Source organism: Scomber japonicus, chromosome 22, assembly GCF_027409825.1.
Source record: "Scomber japonicus isolate fScoJap1 chromosome 22, fScoJap1.pri, whole genome shotgun sequence".
Taxonomy (NCBI): domain Eukaryota; kingdom Metazoa; phylum Chordata; class Actinopteri; order Scombriformes; family Scombridae; genus Scomber; species Scomber japonicus.
Window position 1 is genome coordinate 16,398,291 of NC_070599.1, and position 23,243 is coordinate 16,421,533.

The window sequence follows — 23,243 nt, forward strand, 5'->3', positions numbered from 1 at the left end:
TGCTCCAGGGATTAGCTATTTAAAGTTCAGTCTCTCCGCGCCACAGAAACCTTTCCATACTGCCAATAAGGACGCACCAGGACGCAGCTTTTCTTATCAGGGACGCACTGAAGCGGGCTACTGAGAGGAGAGGACGCATTACTGAGAAAAAAACAGATGAAGAGAGAATAGTGGTGTCGCAGGTGGAAAACTACTAAGAATACTCTTTGCTTTCATTGCCTATCGTCAAACCAACAGTTCATTTCACCAGGTAGGTGACGCCACTTTGCCAAAAATAAATAAATAAATAAGTATTTACAAGAGAGCTGCTTTCTAGATTTGCTTTGTGTAGGATATTGTATGTGCGAGCTGGGTTTCTTCTGACAGAGAGTTAAGCAGATATAATACTTGACATGTAAGCCTCTGTTATCAAAACAGCTTTAGTGTGAGGGTTGCTTTTTTGGTTCTGGAGCAGGGAGGTGTGTCAGCAGGAGGGGTCCTGATCATAAATAAGCCCGTCTGGTATGCTGAGAGCTGTTTGAGTGTGTGTGTGTGTGTGTGTGTGTGTGTGTGTGTGTGTGTGTGTGTGTGTGTTGGAAAACCGCTTGTCAAACTTTATTCTGCACGCCTCAGTGAATCACTCATTATTCTCGTTAACTGTCCAGTCGGTCATCTTAATTGGCGTCACTAATTGGCACGAATATACAACGTGATTAATCTACTAGTTTAGCTGTCAAACGTGTCACTTTCACGCTATTAAATAAGCTAATCATGTCAGTGTCTCCTTCATGGTCGTCTGTACAGGTTTATTCGCTCAGACAGACAGATAAAGCGATGTGTAGTGTTCCAGGTGAAAGCTCAGATTAGCCTGTCTGCTTGTCTGGCGCAGAGCTTCTTCATTCAACCTTCCTACCTGCCCGCGCGCTGCAGAGCCCCGGGGGCCTGCGCCTTCTGCACGAGCGCCTGCGCACGTTCACCACCCAAACACCTGAAGCAACAAACTGAGTCACACATAGACTTATCATACTCTCGACTTGTCTTCACGGTGTCCTCTCATGATTAGTATAAACAAATGTCTGAACCGTGAATCATCCATCAATGGTCACAGATAAATGGGTGATTAACTCTTAATGAAGCTTTCAGAGAGCAAGCAGAGCAAGTGTTCTTTAGTTTATGGAGGGAAAGGCATCAACAGTCATACATATAATTATCCTGACACATAACACAGAAGAACATAATGATTTCAATTATATCAAACAGGAAGAATGCAACAGTGATTTTGAAGTTTTGGGGCAAATATGGGTTAAACACTTTTCAAAAAATGAGCAAATCAGCTGCACAAAAGTTGTAATATTTGCAACTATTGTACAATCTGGGTCACATTAGAAGAAATCATGAAATTTAGGCTAAAAGCAAAGTGTTCACAGTGTTTTGTTCCACTGGGCTCAAACTAAAAATTGGTCAAATCTGACCCTGAACAGTATGTAAGGGGTTAAGTACTTAACCAAACTGTAAAAGCACTCAATTACAGGCATAGACCTGCATTTTAAAAAAGTGCATAGGTATTATTAACAAATTGTACTTTGAGTTGCAAATGCAAAACTGCTTATTTTGCAGAAATGCCTCTTTATTACTGTATTTTCATGCTTCCATCACATATTACATTACTGTACTATTTCTATTGGTGTATTATTTAAGCTGCATTTGGTTGAATCTATAAAAATGCACCATATTTCATGAGCATGTGTTTGTAAAATCTTTATCAGTAACTCTTTACTAATGGCTAAGTAGCATAAAATGGACATATTTGAGTTACTTTCCATCACTGACAACATTACAGCCATTATATGATTTGTCTATTGTGTTAGATGTCTGCAGAACTTTGAAAGCTGATTTATCCACTGGCTGTGATGAATATTAATCAAAGAGGATTGTATGTTGCTATTAGTGGACACACTGGCACAGGTATACATGCACAGTGTATGTGTGTGTGTGTGTGTGTGTGTGTGTGCGTCATCCAGTCTGGCAGGCCTGTGTGAGACTTTATGTTGAGAGCTCCATGTTGCCACTTTCTTCTAAAGCTCTAAAAAAAAGGGGTGGACATGTGGAACTACATGGCTTTGGGAAGATTGTTATCACGTTACTGTAAGCTTTATGTGCTCAAACGCTGTTTACAGAGTAGATAAGGAGCTGCTGAGTGGGGACAGAGGGGGACTTGTGAAGGGAGCTTCGCTGGGCTGGGAGCAAAATTTGACTGATGGTTAAAAAAATATGTAACGACCACAGTTAGCAAACATGTCTGAGTGGCTGAGGTCTCCTGTTGACTTTTCCTGTAAACACACATGCACAAACATGCACTCAAAGTGATGAAAACATGCAACATGTGCCACATCTGAGATAATAAATCATCAGCCAGGAGTCGCTTGCTAATACTCCTCTGTGGGAAGGGAGAGGAGGAGGAGGGAGGGGGAGAGAGAGAGAGTGAGAGGGGATGATTGCGCAATTTTCGGCTCCATCACTGACCCACTGCTGATTGAACAAGTAAAACCGCATTATTCAGGGCTGCATGTCGCCTACTTCAGCTGCCTGCAGGCCAGGGCCTCCAATTTGAGAAAAACAAACAGGAGAGAGCAAAAAAGGAGGCCACGGCATAAGTCCAACCCCCCCCCCTTCTTCTCATGATCATCATTCTTTACCCTCTTTAGCTTTGTTTTTATCCTCCAGCTCTCCTCCCATCTACCTCGGATCTTGTGTTTTTTCAGCTTTTCCTTCTTCACTTTCTCCACTCCCTCCCTCCCTCTCTCTCCTCCTCCTCCTCCTCCTCCTCCTGCTCTCTGTCTGTGGTCAATGTGGCTACTGTCTCACTGCTTTCTAAGTGTGTGTGTGTGTGTGTGTGTGTGTGTGTGTGTGTGTGTGTGTGTATGTGTGTGTGTGAGTGTGAGTGTTTACCATCTGGGTTGTTTTTCTCGTCCAAACTACCAGACCGCTGTGTGCTGCCAGACCCCCACAGCCCAGTCATGATCTGGGCCCAAAATTCCTCACCACTGACCGAGGCCCTTGTGTCTAGTTAGCGTGTGTGTGAGCCGATTTTTTTAGCTAGTTAATACAGAAAGAATTTATAATCGGCGTGCAAGTCGAATGAAACTATAGCAGGTGGGTGAAAACAGTGTCAGCCTGTCTCTGTTTTGTGCCTGTGCTGTGTGTTCTTATCTCAAAGGCAGAACCTCTGCATTGACCTAAATATAATGGATTCACTGTCTGTAAATGGGATAGGATTTCAGAGCCACACCTGTGTGAAAGAGAGAAGCATTAAGAAGAAATGGAAGAGAGAGAGGGGGGGAGATAGGTTTTTCTGTGTGAATTTACCCCAGAATGAGCCAGTGAAATTAGATCTTTTTTTTCACTTACAAGTCGCCTCTGTCTTCTATTTAATGTGCAAAAGCAGCTTGGTGAGTGTGTGTGAGCTGTCACGTCTCCATTAAATTGCCTCACTGACTCAAGCTGCATGAGGAATTGGTGACTTAAAAAAAAGATGTTAGCCGAACACTGAACTGTGCTGTATGTCGCAATCGCAGTTTACTATTTGACATCAGATATCCCAAATCTTTCCCCTCTTGTGATTAATGAACAATGGGGCTCAGTGGATTATCACACACAAGTGGGTTTTCCCTTGAGGGGTTTATATCAGGCGCTCTAGGGGAGGAATTTGATGAGATCTGCAAGGGATGAAGCATGTCAGAAGTCTGCTCAGATATTTAAGAAATCAGGTTGATTGGCTGAATGGGAAGCCTGATTTTAAACTTCAATCACTTTCTGCTGCTTTTGTCTTTTTTTTTTTTTTTTTTTTTTAAATAAAAGGACGTGAAGGCCTTAGAAAAAGAGGTGAAAATTGAGGATGTTGCCGTGTGCTTTGCAGGAAATCATCCTCATCGTGAAGTCTCCCAGGAGCTATTTTAGTTTGTTTTAATTAACGGAAGCCCTCATGAAATGCTTTAGTGTTATGCCTTTGTTCGTCCGGGAGGAGAAAAAAAAAAGAACAATCTTCTACTTCTCTGCACAATTACAATAAAATCTGCCCTCCCCACCCTCACCACCCTCCATTTAACCTGACCCATTTCTTAACCTGACTAGACCTGAATAAATACCCTTTTTCCACTCTAAGCAAACACACAGCTCTTGCTCTAGTGTGCAGGCCCCCCCTCAGTTATGTTATCTTATCACTGAGCGAGGACACAGGTAGACGGACAATCCTTTAGGGGAATGATGAATGACTGACTTGTTGCTCTCTGAATCCGATCTACCAGCAAGGAGTTAGCAGGTATTAGATCAAAGATTGGGCGTGTGTGTGTGTGTGTGTGTGTGTGTGTGTGTGTGTGGATCAGCAGTAGGATAGTTCAAGGTTGATAAGTGTGTGAATCAGCTACTGTTGAATGAAACTGCACAATGGCTAGTTTTAGTGTCCCCGAAATGGAAACAGAAGCTTGTAGCTGGAGTTTAAGACATGCACTTGTCTGCTTGTTAGTCATGGCAGACATAGGTTGGATGACCTCTGCGTAATCTGTGTTTGATTGTGTGTGTGTGTCATGAGAGGGCTTATCAATTTCTCTGGCTGCTGTGTAGCTCATTGACGTCCTTTTCCAAGATTAGACGGCAAGAGGAGGAGGAGGAGGATGATGGCCCTTGAGTCGCAGGCTAATTGGTTGGCTGCAGGGCCACCGCCACCACGCCATTCAGTGATATTGTCAGCTTACATTAGGCTATCATGTCGCTGAGGCGCGGGATCATAATTCCATTAAACTGTGACCTGAGGATGAGACAAGGAGCTGTCAGCAGGCCCGGGGCGCTCAGTGACAAAGCAGCTTAGACAGGAAGCGAGAACTTTCATTTAATGTGACGCTGGCTTAGTATTTAAAGAGATGTTTCAAATGTAACCTTGTGCATTAAAAAAAAAGGTATTCATGTTACTGATAGCTGTCCTCTCTCTACACAGACGTTCCTGTCATGGGTGTGAAGATGCTGCAGTGTTTTCCTTTCTACAGACGCTGTAAAGAGCGCTGTAAGGGCCGGCAGTGCCCCCCAGTGGCAGGTGAGCAGCAACTACACCCTGACTACTTTTTTTTCCCTCAACAAAATACCATTTAATTTTTTTTTTTTTTAATTGAACACCCAATTAAATCTGACTTACTCTTCCTCCCTATTCTTCCATCCTTCAGTGCCCATAGAGGATATGAAGCCGCGTCTGGCCTCTACGACATCCTGGGGCAGCGACAGTGAAGGAGCGGGAAGCCTCAGTCGGGGCTCCCAAATTTATTTCTCCACCAAGGCCCGGCTGTCTTTTAGACACCAGCTGGACAGCAACATCAATGCAGTGGACGCCACCTACTGAGACACTGCGCAGGAGAAAAATTTCAAATTTAAAAAAACAGACTCCAATATTTTGAAGTTTTTAGTATTCATGGTAGATGAATTTGAAGTTAGTTGTGCAACGCCACAATTAGCATTTTAATGTCTCCTTCCGTGCTGCCCACAAAAGACATTCATCAGTTCAGACGCAGGAATGAAGCGGATAAAAACGGACTGAAGCAGCGTTTTCAGTCTCAGTGCATTAAATATCTGCTTTGGAGAGAGAAGACTGAACAGAGTGGATCCACCATGTCCCTAATGCACCTTTTACTGATGAGATAAGACTTGTTTACAGCATTCACTACCAACAAGTGCATTGTTTTCTTGTTTTTTCTACTGTTTGTTTTTATTTCTTCTTCTCTTTTTTTTTGACTACCTATTGTGGAATAAATTCACTTGATTAGGTCATGGTCTGTGTGAAATGTGGGTGTTTTACAAAGCAGGACACCTCAAAGTATGATGGTCGATATCTGGTGAGATTTTATCATTATTAGTCTTCATCATGTGTAAATGTTGCTAAACTTTGTGATCCTGCTCTGTGATAAAAAAAACAAACCCACACACATACACAGTGAAGCGTTACTGTACAAAACAGAAGAAAACTTTTCCTCTTTTACAAAACTGTAATCCTAGTAAGTGCATGAGCGTCATATTGACACATAATGTACAACAATTGCAGATCAGGTTTAAGGATGTTCAGCAGCTGTTTTTGCCTCTAAGTACTTCTCTTTTTTTTTTAAAATGTAAATTAAGCTGCACATTTTTTTCTGTTGGGTGTTATGGCTAATTTCTTCTTTAATATTTTTATAATTAAAAAAACTCCTGGTTACATTTCGTATATTAAAATGAATTTATTTTTAACTGACAGAAACAGCAGATTCTGTATGTGCATAAAAAAGAACAGATGTGAATTTAAACGCTGATCCAAAATGAGTGTTAAAAAACAACAACTGGTAAACAAAAAGGTCAATGTTTGTCCTTACATGCAAAAGTCATTGTCAATTATTCAAAATGAGTCAAAAAAACCCTGCATCTTTATTCTTTACTAACAAATAATAACAGAATTTACACTAAACACTGTCTCCTGTGTTCTTTTATTTTTTTCATCATTAATGCTGAATATCAAGTTTTGCAGCATATACTGTTTGTGGATTACATGTACATGAAAAACATCACTACGAACACTAAATGTAATTCACATTATTTCATCATGTGGTTTCAGTCGTTCACATTATCCAAACAGAGACGCAGACAATGTATCTTAACAATATTTATTTAAAAATTTACTTCTTAGTATAAAAAAAAGAAAAATAAACAACAAAAAAAACTGTCTATGGGTGATGACAGAAAACCTCTCTAGATGTGTGTCCATGGAGGATGTCGTCACTACATGTTCTTGGGTTTGGAGATGACGCCGTCTGGGTAGCGCTTCTTGAAGCGAGCCACGACTTCAGGATCCAAGAGGTGAATGCCATCGAGCTGGTTTCCAAGAGTGACCCTGAAAAGGAAAGAGGAGAAATACAGCGTGGGACCATCAGTACACCACATGTTGATATATATGTAGAGTAGTTAACTGGTGTGTAAAGGTTGATGATAATGATGATGTTACCAGTTGGGCTGGACGTTGTGGGGTCGACCGAACAGCTCGATCTTCCTGGTGCCGGGGGACAGTCTCTCTATCATGCCGTAGATCTCATCTGGTTTGTGACTGGTGGAGCGGACCTGGAAGAGAGTGAGTGGAAGATGTTAAATGAAGAAATATAATCTGTTTCATACCACAGAAGCCGTCATCTCAGGCTACATGGATCATATGAGTAACTACAGTATGTTTGATCAAGATGTTTACCTCTGCTACAATGACATCACAGTCCAACCCTCTGTTGAATCCCTGAGGGTTTCCCTTCACACCCACCTGAACAGAAACACAAATCACATGGCACATTTTTTACATGAATCACTTGTACAGACAGACGAGCACATATAACAGATTATAATACAGAACACAGAGGCATGTGAACGCACCAGGCAGTGCTCCTTCCCGTGGTTCAGCCAATGGCCGGTCCTCCCTGTGCGGATGATTCTCTGAAGCTGGTTGGTTTTCACCCAGATGATTTCATCGACTCGCTCGTACCTGAGAGAGAAAACAAAGCAACAAGAAACAAAGCAAATATATGAGAAATGAATCAAACGGTGTCTTAACAAAATGCTAACTTGATGGTGGTGGATGCACAGACAGGAAGACTTACCCCCATAGACTGAGACACTCTCTGCCCAGCTCCATAGCTCTGAAAAAACCCATAAAATGCACATGTGAGTCTGATTATAGACTAGATATTTCTAGATATTATAAAGTAAGCAAAAGGAAAGTGTATTTTTATCTAAACTATAATACAACCTTCTTGCCAGTATATCACTTTTGAGCATGTCCTAAGACTCCTGAAATGTTGTAGTTGTACTAAAAAGCTAGAAGTTGATTGAATTGTATTCAGTGCTTAGTTCAAGGACACACTGACACTGTAGGACAGAGAAACTATCCACATCTAGTAATCAAGCCCTCTCATCTGTGCTGTTGGGATGTACAGTATCAAACACTCGTGATTGAGCCATTTACTTAAGAATGTGTGTGTTGCCGTGGTTACCTGCCAGTGACCCAGAGGAAAAGGAAGCCGTCATCCTGCAAGATGGGGATGTTGAGTTTTCTCATCTCGTCGTCAGTCAGCGTGCCGTAGGGCAGCTCCATGTGGATGTCCCAGGGAGGGTCGGCCATCACCACGGCAAACTTACCCAGGATGGAAACGTCCAAGAAGCGAATATCGCAGCAGATCCACTGCAAATGAAAACACAAGAGACACTTTTATAACTTGCCGAAAAATGTATAAATACAGTTTTCACGCACTCTACTTAAATATCTGTTTCATTCAATCATTTATTATAAATTCTCAACTTTTTTTCCAGGCCCTACATTTAAAAATCTATCTATCTGTCCCCTCTCTTCCTCACCTGTGACGGGAAGAGTTTGCCAACGTTGCCGTCCGGGTCTCCCTCATGTAAGCCCAGCTCTGTGGACCCGGCCTGGGGCAGCAGGCTCCCCTCAGCTTCCGGAGGACTGTCGATCTCATAGTGGACGTATTTACAGGTGTCCATGTGGAAACAAGTGTTGAGGAAGGAACAGTCGCCCAGGCTCTCATCTGTGTGCTTGTTGATGATGCGACTAAGAGAGGACAAATAAATCACACAGTTCAACAGCTGTTTGTGTAAAGCAACACACAACCAAATACATTTTCCATATCTACTTAGCAGAAAGACAGTAAAAGCAGCTGTCTGTGTAACTTTGTTAACGGTGGCGTAGCGTTGCTGTGGCACCCAAGGTTAGAGGATATAACTGTGTGACTCCCTAAACACACAGATGGATAACTGTGTTTCCTTATTTGTAGAATAACGAACCAACCAGGCTAATTCATTACTGCATCGAGTATGACCATTTATGGCCATAGAGTATTTGTGGTACTGTCTGTGAAGGCTTAAAGACCATCCATGGAGGACAGAGTTTCCTCACAATCGTGGTGGCATCATGCATCAGACGGGTGTGTTGATAATACTTTGATTCTCCTTGGCCGAGTTTCAATAAACATGTTCAGTGCAAGACATCCTGGAGTCCTGGGCTCTTTCTCAGCTGATGAGGTGACAAACAAATTCTCTACAACAGTGGAAAGATGCCCTATTTGTCAAAATGATGTAATAGTCAGACCTGTGCTGTCAGATTTAGCAGCTGTGAAGTGTCAGATGTCATAGACAGAAGAAATTTGAAAAGAAAAAAAGTACACTGACCGGAAATGTAACTTTGTGCAGGGCTGAGGTGTGTCCCCAGAACGCACGCACTCCTCTTTGGTCCCGTGGTCGCAGAACTCTTGGACCTGAGCTCGGCCACGAGACCTGAACTTTTCCACGATGGACTGCTCTTTAGCTGTGCTGGTGTTCAGCAGCTCCAGGATCTCTCTGCTCACCTACACATTAAAAACATTGAGATAACGCCACATCAGTAATCACGCTCAAACCTCACCCTCTCCCAAAACTCTCCTCCTCAACCCCTCCTACCTACCTTCTTGCTCTGCTGCTCTTTTGTGGACTGCTGGTTCAGGAGGCTCTCTATCTCCATGTCCATATGAGACGACTGGCCTTTACTGCTCCTGCCCTTCTTGTCCGCCCCGCTCCCTGACGACGACGGCCCCGGCAGCTGCAAGGACAACGCTGGCGTCAGGGAGGTGGTGACGGAGCGCGGAGGAGAAGCTGAGCCTTGTAGCAAGGGTGAGAAGCCTGGAGCTCTTTTGTGCTGCGTTTGGTCCTCTGCTTTCCTCTTGACTCCCGCACGCTGAGCTCCGGCTACAGACCCGATCATAGCCCAAAGTTTTGTGTGATCCACCGCTACGACAACTGTGGCGGAAGAAGTTGTGGAAGACGAGGCTAAATTAGGCTGTCGGACGTCGATGAGCTCCTGAGCTGAGAATTTCAACAGAAGACTCTGGATGCATCCGTGAGTGACGGCAGATTCAGACTGTGAACGAGAAATACACATAATAAATAAATGTAATGTTTTTTTGTTTTTTTTTTACCACAAGCATTTACGTCCTTTGGATTCAGAGTCTTACACTGTTGAGTTCATTTGTGATAGCGAGGGAGTCTGTCGGCATTGAAAGACTCAGATCAGACAAATATCCCAGCAGCCTCTTCTCTAGTTCAGGGTCTGGTGGTTTTTCCGTCTCCTCCTGAGCGGGGAGTGGAGCTGACGGAGCCGGGCTGTCGCTCCTGGCTGTGGAACCCTCTGTGCTGCTTCCTCCATCTGATCGAGAGCAGACAAGAGAGGTTAATAGAAAACTTGCCCCGATTTAGAAAAAAGATATTCAATTTATAATGATTTAAAACTGAAAGAAGAATGCCCAAATTCTCTGATTCCAGTTTCTTAAATGTGAATATTTTCTGTTTTTTAGTCCTGTGTGTCAGTAAACTGAATATCAGGACAAAATAAGATACCTGAGCTTGTATTTTAGGCTTTGGGGAAAAAGTAATTGACATTTTTCAATAGAGCTGCAACTATTAGTCAACCAACAGCCCATCTATTGACATGATAACCAATTAATAATTTTGAGTGATCAACATTGTTCACTATAATTTGACATTAGGAGCCTTGATGCTTTTGGGGGTATGTAGACATGCATAAGGAAGTGTGTGTATTTTCAATGTACTGTTATGTGTATCTATTGAATGACTAAAAGAAGAAGGGTTGGTGTAATAAGTAAATGCTTCAGCCTACACCTTTTCAGTCAGAAACTGCTTTATTTATTTAGTTTTACTTTAGTTTTTCTCTTTTGGCTTGTCACTAGTACTGGTGGAGCAGGTGAAGGACAAGGGACGGGGACATATGATTGTTTTCTTTGTTTGTACATGAAAATAATCAACAGAAAAATCAATGATTAATTAGCCGCAGCATTATTTTTCCCCACATAAACTTTATAGATCAAAACGGATAATAGATTAATTGATAACATATCAACAAGATAAAATGCATGTAATTTCCTACTTAAACCTGAAGTAAACTCAAAGTTTGACTGGATTATTGTGATGATTTGCCTCCATCAGGAAGCAGGTTTAACACATCACTATGGCCTCTAGCACTTGCAAAATGACATTTACTCCACAGTGTATACTCTACTTGCCTAACTAATCAATTAGGTGACTACTACATTGATTATTTGACAATGAACTAGTGTTTAGTTTCCTCCCCCGCTGTGTTTAGTGTGCACCTACCCGCAGACAGCTGGGTCGGGTCTTTCCTCCGCCGCTGCAGTCTCTCCCGCAGAGAGTCCAGCTGCTTCTTGTGCGCCTGGATGTTGCTCCATGTGTCCGACATGACGAGCGCGACTCAAACACAGACACAAACACCGACACGGGACAAATAATGTTAGAGATAAAAGTTGGTCCGGCGTTAGCGCCGAGCAAAGATTGTATGGTGCACTGCGATAAAAGTGTCCGGGCGGGAACAGTGAGTGAAAGGTTCCGGCTGCGAGAACAAACGAGCCTGCTGGTTGAATTATATATTATTATTTAATTATGTATTTAAGATCAGAAACACTACACACTGTATATAATAATAGCTTATAGTCAGTGTTGGGGAGTAACTAGTTTCATTTGATTATAAAATAAATGTAAAATGTGTAATTAATGTACAGTTGATAATTACAAAGGAGATTACATCTGAAGTCAGACCTTTAAGATTTTGCTCGGTGGGAGCTTTTTTCCCCTCATTTTAAAATATTTAACATGCTACTGGATAGGTTTTTTAATATTTTGTAAATAAATCATGATGTGGGCTTATTTGGAGCACACATGGGCTTATATGATGTCACAGTAGCAATTAAGCCCATGACAGACTTTAGACTTAAAATAAGATATATTTGTTTTATATTCCAAAATCTACATTAACTAATAAATACATTTTCAAATGAGAGTTAAATCTTGCATTCATAAGAAATTATCTCCCTTATAAATCATGTCAGTATCCATGAAAAACACCTGAACTTTTTGGTGCTAAATGGTTAACTTTAACAGCTGAAAACTCACTAGAAAATTAGACAAGTGATTTTTTTTTTAAGTAATCAAATGTAATAAGTTACATTACTTTGATTAAGTAATTGAAATAGTTACATTATATATTACATTTCAAATCAGACTATTGGACACACTGCATTTTAATGTCAAATACTCTGCAATATTGGTATTTCATGTATAAGGACAATACTAATAATTTCCATTGTGTGCAATATTTATATAATATACATATATATTTATTTCACTTTAATCTGTGCAATAAGAATATCACCTCTGGTATATTACCACTCAATACCAATATTACTCTTGTAAACAATGTCACGATTATTTTTATTACATATTTTTATTATTATTATATCTTATTGTTGTTGTACTTATTATTTATTGTTCTTTATTCTTTTCTTATTTCTGCTTTTATATTCTATTTTGCTGTACACTTTGCTGCTGGAACAATGCAAATTTCCCCATTGTGGGACTTATAAAGGAATATCTTATTTTATACTAGTCCATCAATTAATATGTAAAGATGCCCCTCCACGGAAGCATTTTGAGTACGGACTACTCCCACTTCCGGCGTCACTGATAAAACCCTATTTCCTCTGTGCTAAAAGTTACTAGCTTTGTGTTAGCTCCCTACAAAGAGATGCATGTTTTCCATCAGCACACAGACACCACAGCCTTTGGTCTAACACTCATCTCTTAACTCGGTGTGTTGTGCTCCTGTGAAGGCTGCTCCTCCTCTGAAGGCTGTTGCTCCTCTGAACTAGCTCCCTAAAGATGGCGGAGGACGAGAAGAGCAGCGAGCCTGTGAAAGAGAAAAACGAGCTCCAAATCATGAAGGTAATTCCTCCCTCATAAGTCTTACATGTCTACTAAAAAACAACCTGTGAGTGTGTGTTTGGTTATTTTTCATGCTTTGTTTTTTCTTGACTTCTCACACAGTCGGTTTCATGTGCTCTCCTCTTTTAGTTTGGACATCTCGTTACTATAACAACTGCCTGCAACTGTCAAACCTTTTAATTTTAATCTAATTCACTCGTATATATGTCTCACGTTATTTTATGCAGAATGGCTTTACTGCTTTATTGTTTCTGCATTAAACTACCTTTTAAAAAAATGATTTGAAGTGTGCACAGTTTGCTGGCATTCATCCTTCTTGCTGAGTCACTAGATTATCAGGTAGCTTGAGGACATTTAATGCAGCAGAGATGCTCTAATGCTTCTTCTGCAGTCATGAGCATATATTGTTAAGCTGTGTAGACCGGCACGGTGCAAAATTCACTTTTTTTGCACACCAGCTAAATGATTAGTTAATGTTGAAATATTGGCAGTCACTGAGTAGATTACTATTGGATTTTTTTTTTGGCTAGTGAGTGAAGCAAATCCATTAGCCACTTGCTTGTTGTACCAGTATTTGGCTGGAGCTAATTGTGTGCCCTTGTTAGCTTGTTTAAGCCTTTCAAATATGCAATATATCTCATTCTTAACTTTCTTTTTTATAAGCATCTGTTGGTCAGTGAATGTGAACTGTGTGTGTGTGTGATAAATCTTTCTTTTTATGTAGATATTTTGAGTCCAGTTTTAGGCAGTGTACTGAATTTCATTGTGTATTCTATGCTATGACAAAAAAAAATTGCTTATGATAAAAGGTATATCTGTGCTTCAACTGTGATGCTTTTCAGACTCACAATACAATTTATTAACATGTAGGTTTGCACATGCCTTGTCATTGTGGTGTATTACAGTCACAAACATGCATAATCGAAATGAAATGTACACAAAATTAAATCATCTTAAATAATATGAAAAATGAGAGACATTTAAAATAAAAATAAGAATATATTTTGAGTGAAAAGAGCTGCAACAGGCTTAAATTTGTATTTTTAATCGTTTAGTCAAACTTGGTTTCATTGTGTTTTTTTTAATGCTTGAGTTTTTTGGTATTGAGTTCTTAATTAATTTAAAATCAAAATATATTCTGAGTGAGAAGAGCTGCAACAGGCTTATATTTTTATTAATTACAGGTGTATTTTTAGATACCGTCAAACCTTTGTCTTAGTTTCCTATATTTACATGGCCAAACATACAATCTCTATCTTGATAAATGTTATGTGATAAGACCAAGACTTCATTATTATATATCTTATTATCATTATTATATTGAGAATTTGTCAATAAACCAAGTCAAAGCAAACCCAAAACATCCATGACCATTTTACTGAATCATAAAAAAGCATTCATGGTCCAGTCCTGATGATGTGCTGTCATACTGGACCATGCTGCCCTAGTTTTCCACCCAATCAGAGTTGCACACCAGGCAGATTTAGCAGAGAAAAAAAAAGAGGTGCCTTTGGTCTATTTTTAGCTGCTGTCAAGATTTCACAATTCATTTTTCAGCATCTACCCTCTCCTTCTTTCTGCCCTGCCGTTACAGGAGCTCGTGGATGAGATGTATAACTACAGAGATTGTTACTTTGAGACTCACAGTGTGGAGGAGGCTGGAAGGAAACAGCAGGATGTCGCACAGGAGATGGAGAAGACGCTGAAGAAGCTGGAGGAGAAAGAAGGTGTGTGTGTGTATATATATATATGTGTGTGTGTGTGTGTGTGTGTGTGTGTGTCTTAACTGTACAAAAGCATATGTATACAGCTTATATGCAGAATATCATCCGATCCCACTTTCTTTCTGATCTCCCGCAGAGCGATTTAAGCACAAAGCAGAGTTCCTGCTGCAGAAGGGCAGGTGTCTGAACGTAGCTCCTGATTTCAGCGCCGTAGCGGAAGAGTGCCTTTCCCGGGCTGTGAAGCTGGAGCCCGGCCTGGTCGAGGGCTGGAACACGCTGGGGGAGCAGTACTGGAAAAAAGGAGATCTTACTGGTGCCAAGAATTGCTTCACTGGTGCCTTACAACAGGTACATTAAGGACAGAGAGACGGGGGATATGTATTTCACTTGGTCTGTTTCCATCGGGTCCCCTTGGCTTTACACATAGTACATAATTAGAGCGTGGGCTTTCTAGATGTTCAGTTCACTCATAATGTATTGTTTTATATTGTGGTTATATTATTAAGTTTGATAAGGGTTAGGGGTTTCCTTAAATGTAGACAGAACAGAGCATTTCACCTGTTTTTTGTTAAGGGTTGAAAATGAAGCCTGAGCTGTTTTTCTTTTAAACATCGAGGCATTACAGAAAATCTCGGACTGCTCTCATCACTTTCTATTTCTATATCTACATGCTAAGTCTGTGCTTCATCATATTTTTTTCTTCCTTCCTCTTTAGAGCAAGAACAAAGTGTCTCTGCGCAACCTGTCCATGGTGCTGAGGCAGCTGCCGGCAGCGGACAGCGACGCACACAGCAAGCAGGTGCTGGAGAGTGTGGACATGGCTCGACAAGCTGTCCAGCTGGATGTCACTGATGGGACTTCCTGGTGTGAGTAGAGCTTCAGGGGTATTTTCTTCTTCATGGGGCGTTGGGTAGAGGTCTTTGAGATCTCTGTAATGAAGGAGCTCTTAGTTATACAGACCCAGAGTTAGATGGATTGTGTGTAAATGTTCCTTTTTTTTTTTTTTTTTTTTTTACAGATATCCTGGGAAATGCTTACGTGTCGCTGTTTTTCACCTGTGGACAGAATCCACAGCTGTCTCAACAAGCTCTAAGTGCCTATGCACAGTCTGTGAGTAAACATATTCTTACTTAAACAGTGAACTTGTTTTTAAAATCCAAAAAAAAAAGGTACAAATTCATCTGTTTGATTCCTCTCTTTCTATCCCCTTTTATAGGAGAAGGTGGACAGAGCAGCGTCTTGTTACCCGGAGCTGCATTTCAACCGAGCCACTCTGTTCCAGTACGAGGAGATGTACGGTTCGGCGCTCGGCGGGTACAGCAGAGCGGCGGCGCTCGACCCGGGCTGGGAGGAGCCTCCGGAGAGGGAGAGGCAGCTGCTGGAGTACCTGGGGAAAGTCACAGAACTCATACAGAACAAGGTGAGAGTTACTACTGCCAGTGTCAGGACAGGATATGCATTATTTTATCACACTTTTCTTATTCAATAAAAGCAAAATATAAAGAATACAATGTTTTAACTACATGTATTTAATAGATTGTATTGTTTTTGACCCAATTTGGGAGCAAATGAATAGAGAAATTGATAGAAGCATTTGAAATCTTCTTAAGTAGCCTAAAACCAAGGATTATTTTCATTCTGCATTGACCTCTAAATTATTTTCTCAATTCTGTGATTCATTGTTAGCAAGATCCCAAATCCCAGAGCCCTAGATGACGTCTGAAGATATTTAGTTTAACTGCGGTAGAAAACCAGTAGATATTCACATTTGAGAAGCTGGAACCAGTTAATTTTTGTGGCATTTGCTTAAAAATGTACTCAAACTTAATCAACTATCAGAGTTGTGACTGATACATTTTTTGTCTATCAACTATGACTTTCATTTATCAACTGATTATTTTAGCTCTAGTAGATTCTTTATCACTTAATAGAATACAGTGAAACATGACATTTGGGGGAGAACATACAGGAATTGTTGTTGCATGTAACTAAAAGAGAAATGAAACTAAAGACCAAAATCAAACAGGGTAGAGGCTGGGGTCAGGAGGGGGTGAAAGAAGAGGGTAAGTGGCTAATCTCCCCCGACGATCTCAGTCCGCTCAACAGGCTCCTCTGCAATGAAGACGCCAAGGAGTCCGAAACAAAGAGAGTCATCACAAAGTTGAAACTAAATTATAGTTACAGAAATAATGTAGCTGGTCCCTGCAGTCAAATCTGGAACAAAGTTATGGGAAAATTCAATAGAGCAAATTGCATTTCAGTAAAGAGGGAACATGCAGTTACATAAAGGAGATGGATAAAATGCTGTCATTAAAAATAAAGATACACTCCTGAACTTTTAAAGAAGGAAATATCATGTAAGAAGTGAACGTGTATTATACTTTTATCATCTCCTTTTGTTTGTCCTGTCATTTTTATTTATGTCAGCATCATAGAATACGTATATTAATACATTTCTTCTCATAAAATGTCTTTTTTTTCAGCATGTTTGCTATTATTAATATTTGTAGTAATAACTAATTTATATAAATTAATAACCACAAGGTGGCAGCAAAGTCCTGCCCTGTTGTTCGATTTGCCTCTTACACCCAGTCTGTGGCTCTTTTCAGGGGAAGGTGAAGGCGCGTCGGTTACGGACGATGCTCTCTAACCTCAACACGTCGGCTTTGGGACCCTGCTCCTCCCCTCAGTTTCGTTCTCCGACGGGCCGCGTGGGCAGCCTGGAACCCCGAACTCTGTCGTCCCTCACGCACGGCCACAACGCCGGGGTGGCCGCCCTGGGCAAGGTGGTGTTCAGTCTGGCCTCGGAGGGTCGCATGGCCTTGTAAGTGCACTTAATCCTCGTGCAGTTTGCTTGAGTTTTGTTGTTAATTTCAGAGCGGTGTTGTTAAATCTCCTTTTTTCTCCCAGTACGTTCGGCATGGTGGACAGCGAGGAGACATGCATAGTGGTGATGGTGTACAACACGGCAGACAGCTGGGGCGTCCTCATAGGAGACACTGTAGTCATTCCTGAACCTCAGGTCAAACGACACAGTATAACACATAAAGATAAGGTCAGTGTTTGTGTGTCTGTAAATATTTGAGCGTCTTTGAGTCCCAGTTCTTAATATAATAATGTCTATTTCTTTTTTTTCTCCTTTTTTCTAGTCGTTTGACTTCAAAAGTATTCGAGTAGACTCTCCTCTGCTCACTATTGTGAATGGCAAAAGACAAAATGCCCAAAGTCAGATCGCTGCCTCTGTCAGCTACAAGCCTCAGAGCGAATGAGCACGAAGCGAAGAGGAGGACCAAGCATGGATGCTGGACGTAGAAGAAGAGTTTAGATAATTTTTTTGGGTGTATGAAGATTCCAAAGTTTGTGCCTGTTTCATTTTGTTTTGTACATACTGGTCTACATGTTACATTGTCTTTAGAGACACAGTTTGTTAATATTTATAAATAATTCCTTCTTTTTTTAAAAAAAAATTCTGTTGTTGTGTGAGCGAAATGAGTTATTTTGTAAGTGAACGAACAAACCTGTGATTACTTCAGTTTAGCCAGAGAAAAGAAAAAAAATCCTCTTATACTTCAAATGGTGCTCTGTCGATTCTCAAAGTGAGAAAAAAATGTTTAAATTTACAGTTTTGGTGTTTTATTCATTCAACAATCAGCAAAATGGACAAAATGTTTAAGGACTATTTTTATCAAACATCTCTTTTTTTTCCCCAAAAGACATTGTCGGATGTTTGTGGTCTCAAACAACTTGTTGTGCTGCGTTTTCAACACACTGTTTAAAATTGTATAGTATTTATGATTTCCTTTCATTAAGTCTTAATGCAATCATTCCTGATCACATCCAGAGACAGGAATGACTTTATTGGCCTTTTTACACAGCAGACATGTTGACACGTCACATTAGGAGAAGTGCAGGTGTTACTAATGACATTAATGACGTCTCGTTGTATTAAAGTATCTGACTGAAGAAAAGTAAATTCTGCCATCATTCATTTTTACTACTTACATCTGCGCTTTTCCTACTGTTGCATGTTAAAATGTCCTCTGTGAAAAAAGTTACCAGGTTGTTTTAAAAACAAAAAAAAAATCTGTACAAAAGACACTTTCAGTTGCAGCTGGTTAACCCAAACGGGTTAACCAGCTGCTTTGATTGTTTGCTGTGAAGTAGCAAAATTCACATTTCACACAATACCCAATCCACCCTTCACTGTTTCTCCTGCTATCTGCAATCAACAGCCCAGATTGCTGCAAATCTGTCCATTTAAACTTGTTTTTCTGCTGTTTACAATGCTGCAAATCAAATTACAACCTACCTTTTAGTGAGTTCAGTAACATGTACAGTATATACCATGTAAGGAAAAATGTGATTTCAAAAAAAAAAAAAAAAAGCTGATCTGATGTGGCAATAACACCACCAACCTTTTGATGTCACACTGTATTGTCCCATGGTTTTCTTCACTCCAGTTAGAGTTAAACTGTCCATGACTACAAAAAACCTTTTGTATATTTCAAATGTTAATAACACATGAAATTACTGACAGGAAAAAAAACTTTAAGGGCTGAATTCTACAGTGATGTCTTCTTAAATGTTTTATTTCTTTAAATCTGTCTGTTTTTGACAAGGAGCAGGTGAAGCTTACTCATTTTTGGCCAATCTGGTACAGTCTACATTAACAGAAGAGTTTTCTGTGTAAACAAAGTCTTAATGTTGTATTTACATTGGTCTAATACTTGGATAAAGAGCAGGACTGAAGATTCAAATTGGCTTTCACTGCCGAGTGTAGCCTACTATTTGTTATTACTGGCCAAGAACACATTTAGATCTGGAAACGACCATGAACACTATAAGATGCCTCCAGGCAACACCTCCAACTTAAATATTGAATAAAGAGAACATTTTGTTACAACATATACAAAATAAATGCAATTAAGCTGATGCTCCTCATCCACTGTGAAACCTGTGCCTGTCTCAGTGCTTCTTGGTGAAGGCTCGGCCTTTGTCTCTGGCGGGGGAGCTGAACTGGAAGAAGGTCTTGGCTCCGTCAGCCTCCAGGCAGGAGAAGAATCGGCTGTCCCCGTCGTGGCTCACCGAGAGGAACTGAGGGCTCTTCTGGGGAGTCGCCTGCCGAACCACCCCTGGGTGACACACGGGAGGTTGACGGATGTCCCTCATTGTTAGACAGAGTGAAATTCCCTTACATAGACAGTCAGCTCATTAGTCCCAGTGTTACTTCTTGATGAGTGTCTCTTATCGGCAGAACACCCACAGCTGTGTCTCCCTTTGTGCCGTTTAACATCATACTTGCTGAGTTTACTTCCTTTACTCATTAATCAATGTGGGCACAACTCAAATGTGACAACTGATCTTATTAAAGCTTTAAATTCTTCAGCCAAGGGCAGACAAACTTCTCACATTACCTTTTTTTAATCTCAACTAAATGAAAGTGACGAACTTACCATCATCGAAGAGTTAAAAAACTAGCAAATATCCACATTAGAGAGGGTTGATCCAAAGAAATGGGGAAATTTCTTAAATTTTGGCACTCAATATTGTAGCAAATTGATTTTTGAGTGATTAATTGACTAATAATATTGATTTTCTTAACTTGTTTGTAGTTAAATATATCTGTACTCTAACACATTCGACATTTGAAACCCTGAATTAGATTTATGTTTATTTGACTGCTTTACTTGCTTACCTGGCTCATAAGCTCCTGTAAAATTATGGGCACTTAAAAGTTTTTTATCTATCCAATCTATCCTTTCATTGTTGCACATTTAAGTTTAGAAAGGCGTTAACCTGAGATCAAATTATTGTTCTTACCGGTGCTGAAGTCATAATGTCCTGGATGTGGCAGGGTGTCTCTGTCCCCAACACCCACCACCATATTACGCAGCCTCAGAGAGTCGTACAACCCCTGTAGTTTCTGGTACTGCCTGTTCCTCTCCATCAGCCTCTCAGACACCTCACTGTACTTCCTCTTATACTCCTCCATCACCTGGCGGAGGAAAGATTTTATTGGTTTATTAAGTTGTCATCTATCACATATCCTGTTCCTTTTCTCAATGGTCTGACATGTTTATAATAGTTTACTGGCTAAATTGTAACTTTTTTGTGAATATTTGTGGAGATGAAGACTGAAAACATTTTGTATATGAGGTTCACCTCTTCTATTTCTTTCTCTATCATCTAATGTCACGAAAAGATGTTTCATCACTATTCCTTAGCAAGTCAGAGGGTAAACTGAAGCCATTTTTACCCAAATTACGATTAAAAAACAACTTTAGCACTTGATAACAGTCTTAGGGGCTCATTTCAAACATGAGATTACAAATCTGCACTTGAATTTAAGAGTTGCTGATTACTTTCTTCAGGGAGACAATTTCCCCCCTCATGGCGGTGAGCTCCAGTTCTCTGCTCTGGTTCTGCTGGGTCAACACCTTCTCCATCTGCTTCAGCTGCGACTCGGCCCGTGACAGACTGTACTCTTGATACATGCGTTCCTGATGGACCTGGATATAAAGAGATTGATGAGCTCATTGTTTTATAGGAAAAGACAACCAGACAACCAGACTGGCATAGAAAACAACATACCTTTATTTCTAGGAGTGTCTGTTAGATTTAATTCTCACTTTGTTCATATACATACAGACCTGATAACTCCAGAAGGCCAGAGCGCGGGCACTGATGTCCAGGATTACATCTGGTCGCAGACCTGCCAACACCATGGCTTTGTAGTCCTCTGAAGGTGACAGCTCTGTCCTCACAATGTCCAGCTTCCCAGACAGCGCAGAGGAGCAGGCCGGGCAGATTGCAGGAGAGCGGCTGAACTCACCGGACCCGTGCTGATCACAGAAAACGTGCGAGCAGGCCGTGACCCAGGCAAAGCCGTTCAGCTTGATCCGACACTTTGGGAAGTTACACAGGAGGGTGTCATCGCATATAGACATGGTTGTGACTGCAAAAAAGTACAGAAACAATTCAACAATGATTAGTGCAGCAGGCATTGTCATAAACTGATGGTAGAGGATTTCACCCTGTTGCACAGTCCTATGTGATGTATTACAGTTTAATATTGATCATAGATATCATGAATGGGTTAGAGTTAGACTCTACCTTATCAAGTAGAGACATAAAGAGTGAGCAATACTTTTAATAAAACCTGCAACTTTCCTGGATAATTAAGGCCCACTGGATCAACATATGTATATGTTTTGTGAAAGGTGTGTTTGCTAATTTAGTTAGTAGAAACAAACAGTAATGCTCCTCTTTGTGCTGGCAGCTCTTCAATAGGTGAATAAATAAAGGGACTGCACAGTGAATCTGGTTGCTATGTTAAATCTCCCATAGCAACCACCTGATATAACTTTACCTCATATTCAATGTTTCGTGCAATTCTAACTTGTTTCAAAGTGTCAATTAGGACAATGCTAAGTGAGAAATATTTGTTAGCCTCATATATTTCATAGATATTATAAATGTGTTAAATAGCGTTGTTTAAGTTAACTTTAACTGCCATTAATGCTAACTAGCATTAGCCCCCAGTCTTCTCGTCTACTCAAGCTAACTGTATGTTAATATCGGCTCTCTTTTCTTCAACTGCGTTTTAAAATCATATTTGACTACAAAAACTTTTTATTTTTATCTGTTAAACTCGAAACTGACACTTTAACCATAATAGGGGAGCGTATTTGTGTCCTTGTTAATTGTACATTTCCGCAGGTACGCAACTTACCGGTTGAGTCTTCTCTCGTCAAGTGGCAACAGGTGACGCTTAATCAACCCTGTAATTTGATTCGCTGATTTTAACTCGTATGATACGTCATTAATTATATAATTAATGTCACAACAATAAAGAAAACATTTCCAGCAATTAACAATTTTGAAATTAATCTGCTAATTATTTTAGTCAAATTTTACATTCATAAAATAAAATTCTTGAAGAAATTACTATGCTATTTGACTATTAAACAAACTGACTGATTTATTTTAAAACTCTACTAAGTCTAAAATCCTGTAATAAAAAATGAACCAAAACAATTAAGTTATGCAAACGCCTAACATTTTTTGCCTGATTAATTAAACCTTTTTTGTCTGTTCATAGGCTATATGGTGTTATTTTTATTGTTTGTATTGTTAAGTGTATTAGCCTAGATGTTTTTACTCACTGCTCACATGAAAATTTCATGACACTGATTGCTTTTTTTTTTTGGTGTTGTTGTTGTTTTGTATGTCCTTTCCTATGACACAAGTCCATTATGACATATCAACAAGTAAGTCGAAATAAAGTAGTTTTTTTTTTACATTAAATTTGAACAACACTTTTCATTCTTCATTCAAATTTCTGAATACACTTTTTCAACACTGATAAGAATATTATCAAGGAGAAAATTGACACCTGAAACAGCATTTTAGATTTTGACTCTCCAGCACCATTTTTCTGTTTATTTTCCAGGTGATGCTAATTATCTTGAATGAGGTTAAACAGTTCAATAAACAGCCCAGACTGTAACCTTTTGTTAAAATTTTTTTAGGAGGCTGTAATTTTCCCCAAATCAAACAATCCCCTATTTTCTTACCCAGTCTCTAAGTGGATATATATGTAGCTTATAATGTGAGACACCTACTTAAATATGGCCCCCCTCTTCCTCCTCCTACACCTCCTCCTCCTACTTTTTTCTCTCTCTCTTTTATCCA

At 40.1% G+C, this 23,243-nt stretch overlaps 4 protein-coding genes across 4 annotated transcripts; 2 read left to right on the forward strand and 2 right to left on the reverse strand.

Moving 5' to 3' along the window:
- Nucleotides 1-215: 215 nt before the first annotated feature.
- Nucleotides 216-6,457, forward strand: si:ch211-237l4.6 (uncharacterized protein LOC446130 homolog). The gene is made up of 3 exons (XM_053343304.1): nt 216-250; nt 4,970-5,065; nt 5,193-6,457. Exons 2-3 carry the CDS (start codon nt 4,981-4,983, stop codon nt 5,363-5,365), a joined length of 258 nt encoding a protein of 85 aa, XP_053199279.1. The 5' UTR covers nt 216-250; nt 4,970-4,980; the 3' UTR covers nt 5,366-6,457.
- Nucleotides 6,458-6,565: 108 nt separating this feature from the next.
- Nucleotides 6,566-11,362, reverse strand: mettl3 (methyltransferase like 3). Its single transcript, XM_053343303.1, has 11 exons — nt 11,185-11,362; nt 10,029-10,219; nt 9,482-9,934; nt 9,211-9,386; nt 8,383-8,593; nt 8,022-8,209; nt 7,629-7,667; nt 7,405-7,513; nt 7,229-7,294; nt 6,992-7,104; nt 6,566-6,880 (listed from the first exon to the last, which is right to left on the reverse strand). The coding sequence occupies exons 1-11, from the start codon at nt 11,285-11,287 to the stop codon at nt 6,769-6,771; spliced, it is 1,761 nt and encodes a 586-aa protein (XP_053199278.1). The 5' UTR covers nt 11,288-11,362; the 3' UTR covers nt 6,566-6,768.
- Nucleotides 11,363-12,580: 1,218 nt separating this feature from the next.
- Nucleotides 12,581-18,339, forward strand: ttc5 (tetratricopeptide repeat domain 5). The gene is made up of 9 exons (XM_053343408.1): nt 12,581-12,825; nt 14,420-14,552; nt 14,686-14,897; nt 15,265-15,415; nt 15,568-15,659; nt 15,766-15,969; nt 17,159-17,373; nt 17,460-17,604; nt 17,699-18,339. Exons 1-9 carry the CDS (start codon nt 12,763-12,765, stop codon nt 17,816-17,818), a joined length of 1,335 nt encoding a protein of 444 aa, XP_053199383.1. The 5' UTR covers nt 12,581-12,762; the 3' UTR covers nt 17,819-18,339.
- Nucleotides 18,340-19,514: 1,175 nt separating this feature from the next.
- Nucleotides 19,515-21,496, reverse strand: LOC128384032 (E3 ubiquitin-protein ligase CCNB1IP1). The gene is made up of 5 exons (XM_053343609.1): nt 21,200-21,496; nt 20,912-21,058; nt 20,370-20,544; nt 20,245-20,256; nt 19,515-19,681 (listed from the first exon to the last, which is right to left on the reverse strand). The coding sequence occupies exons 1-5, from the start codon at nt 21,494-21,496 to the stop codon at nt 19,515-19,517; spliced, it is 798 nt and encodes a 265-aa protein (XP_053199584.1).
- Nucleotides 21,497-23,243: the final 1,747 nt, after the last annotated feature.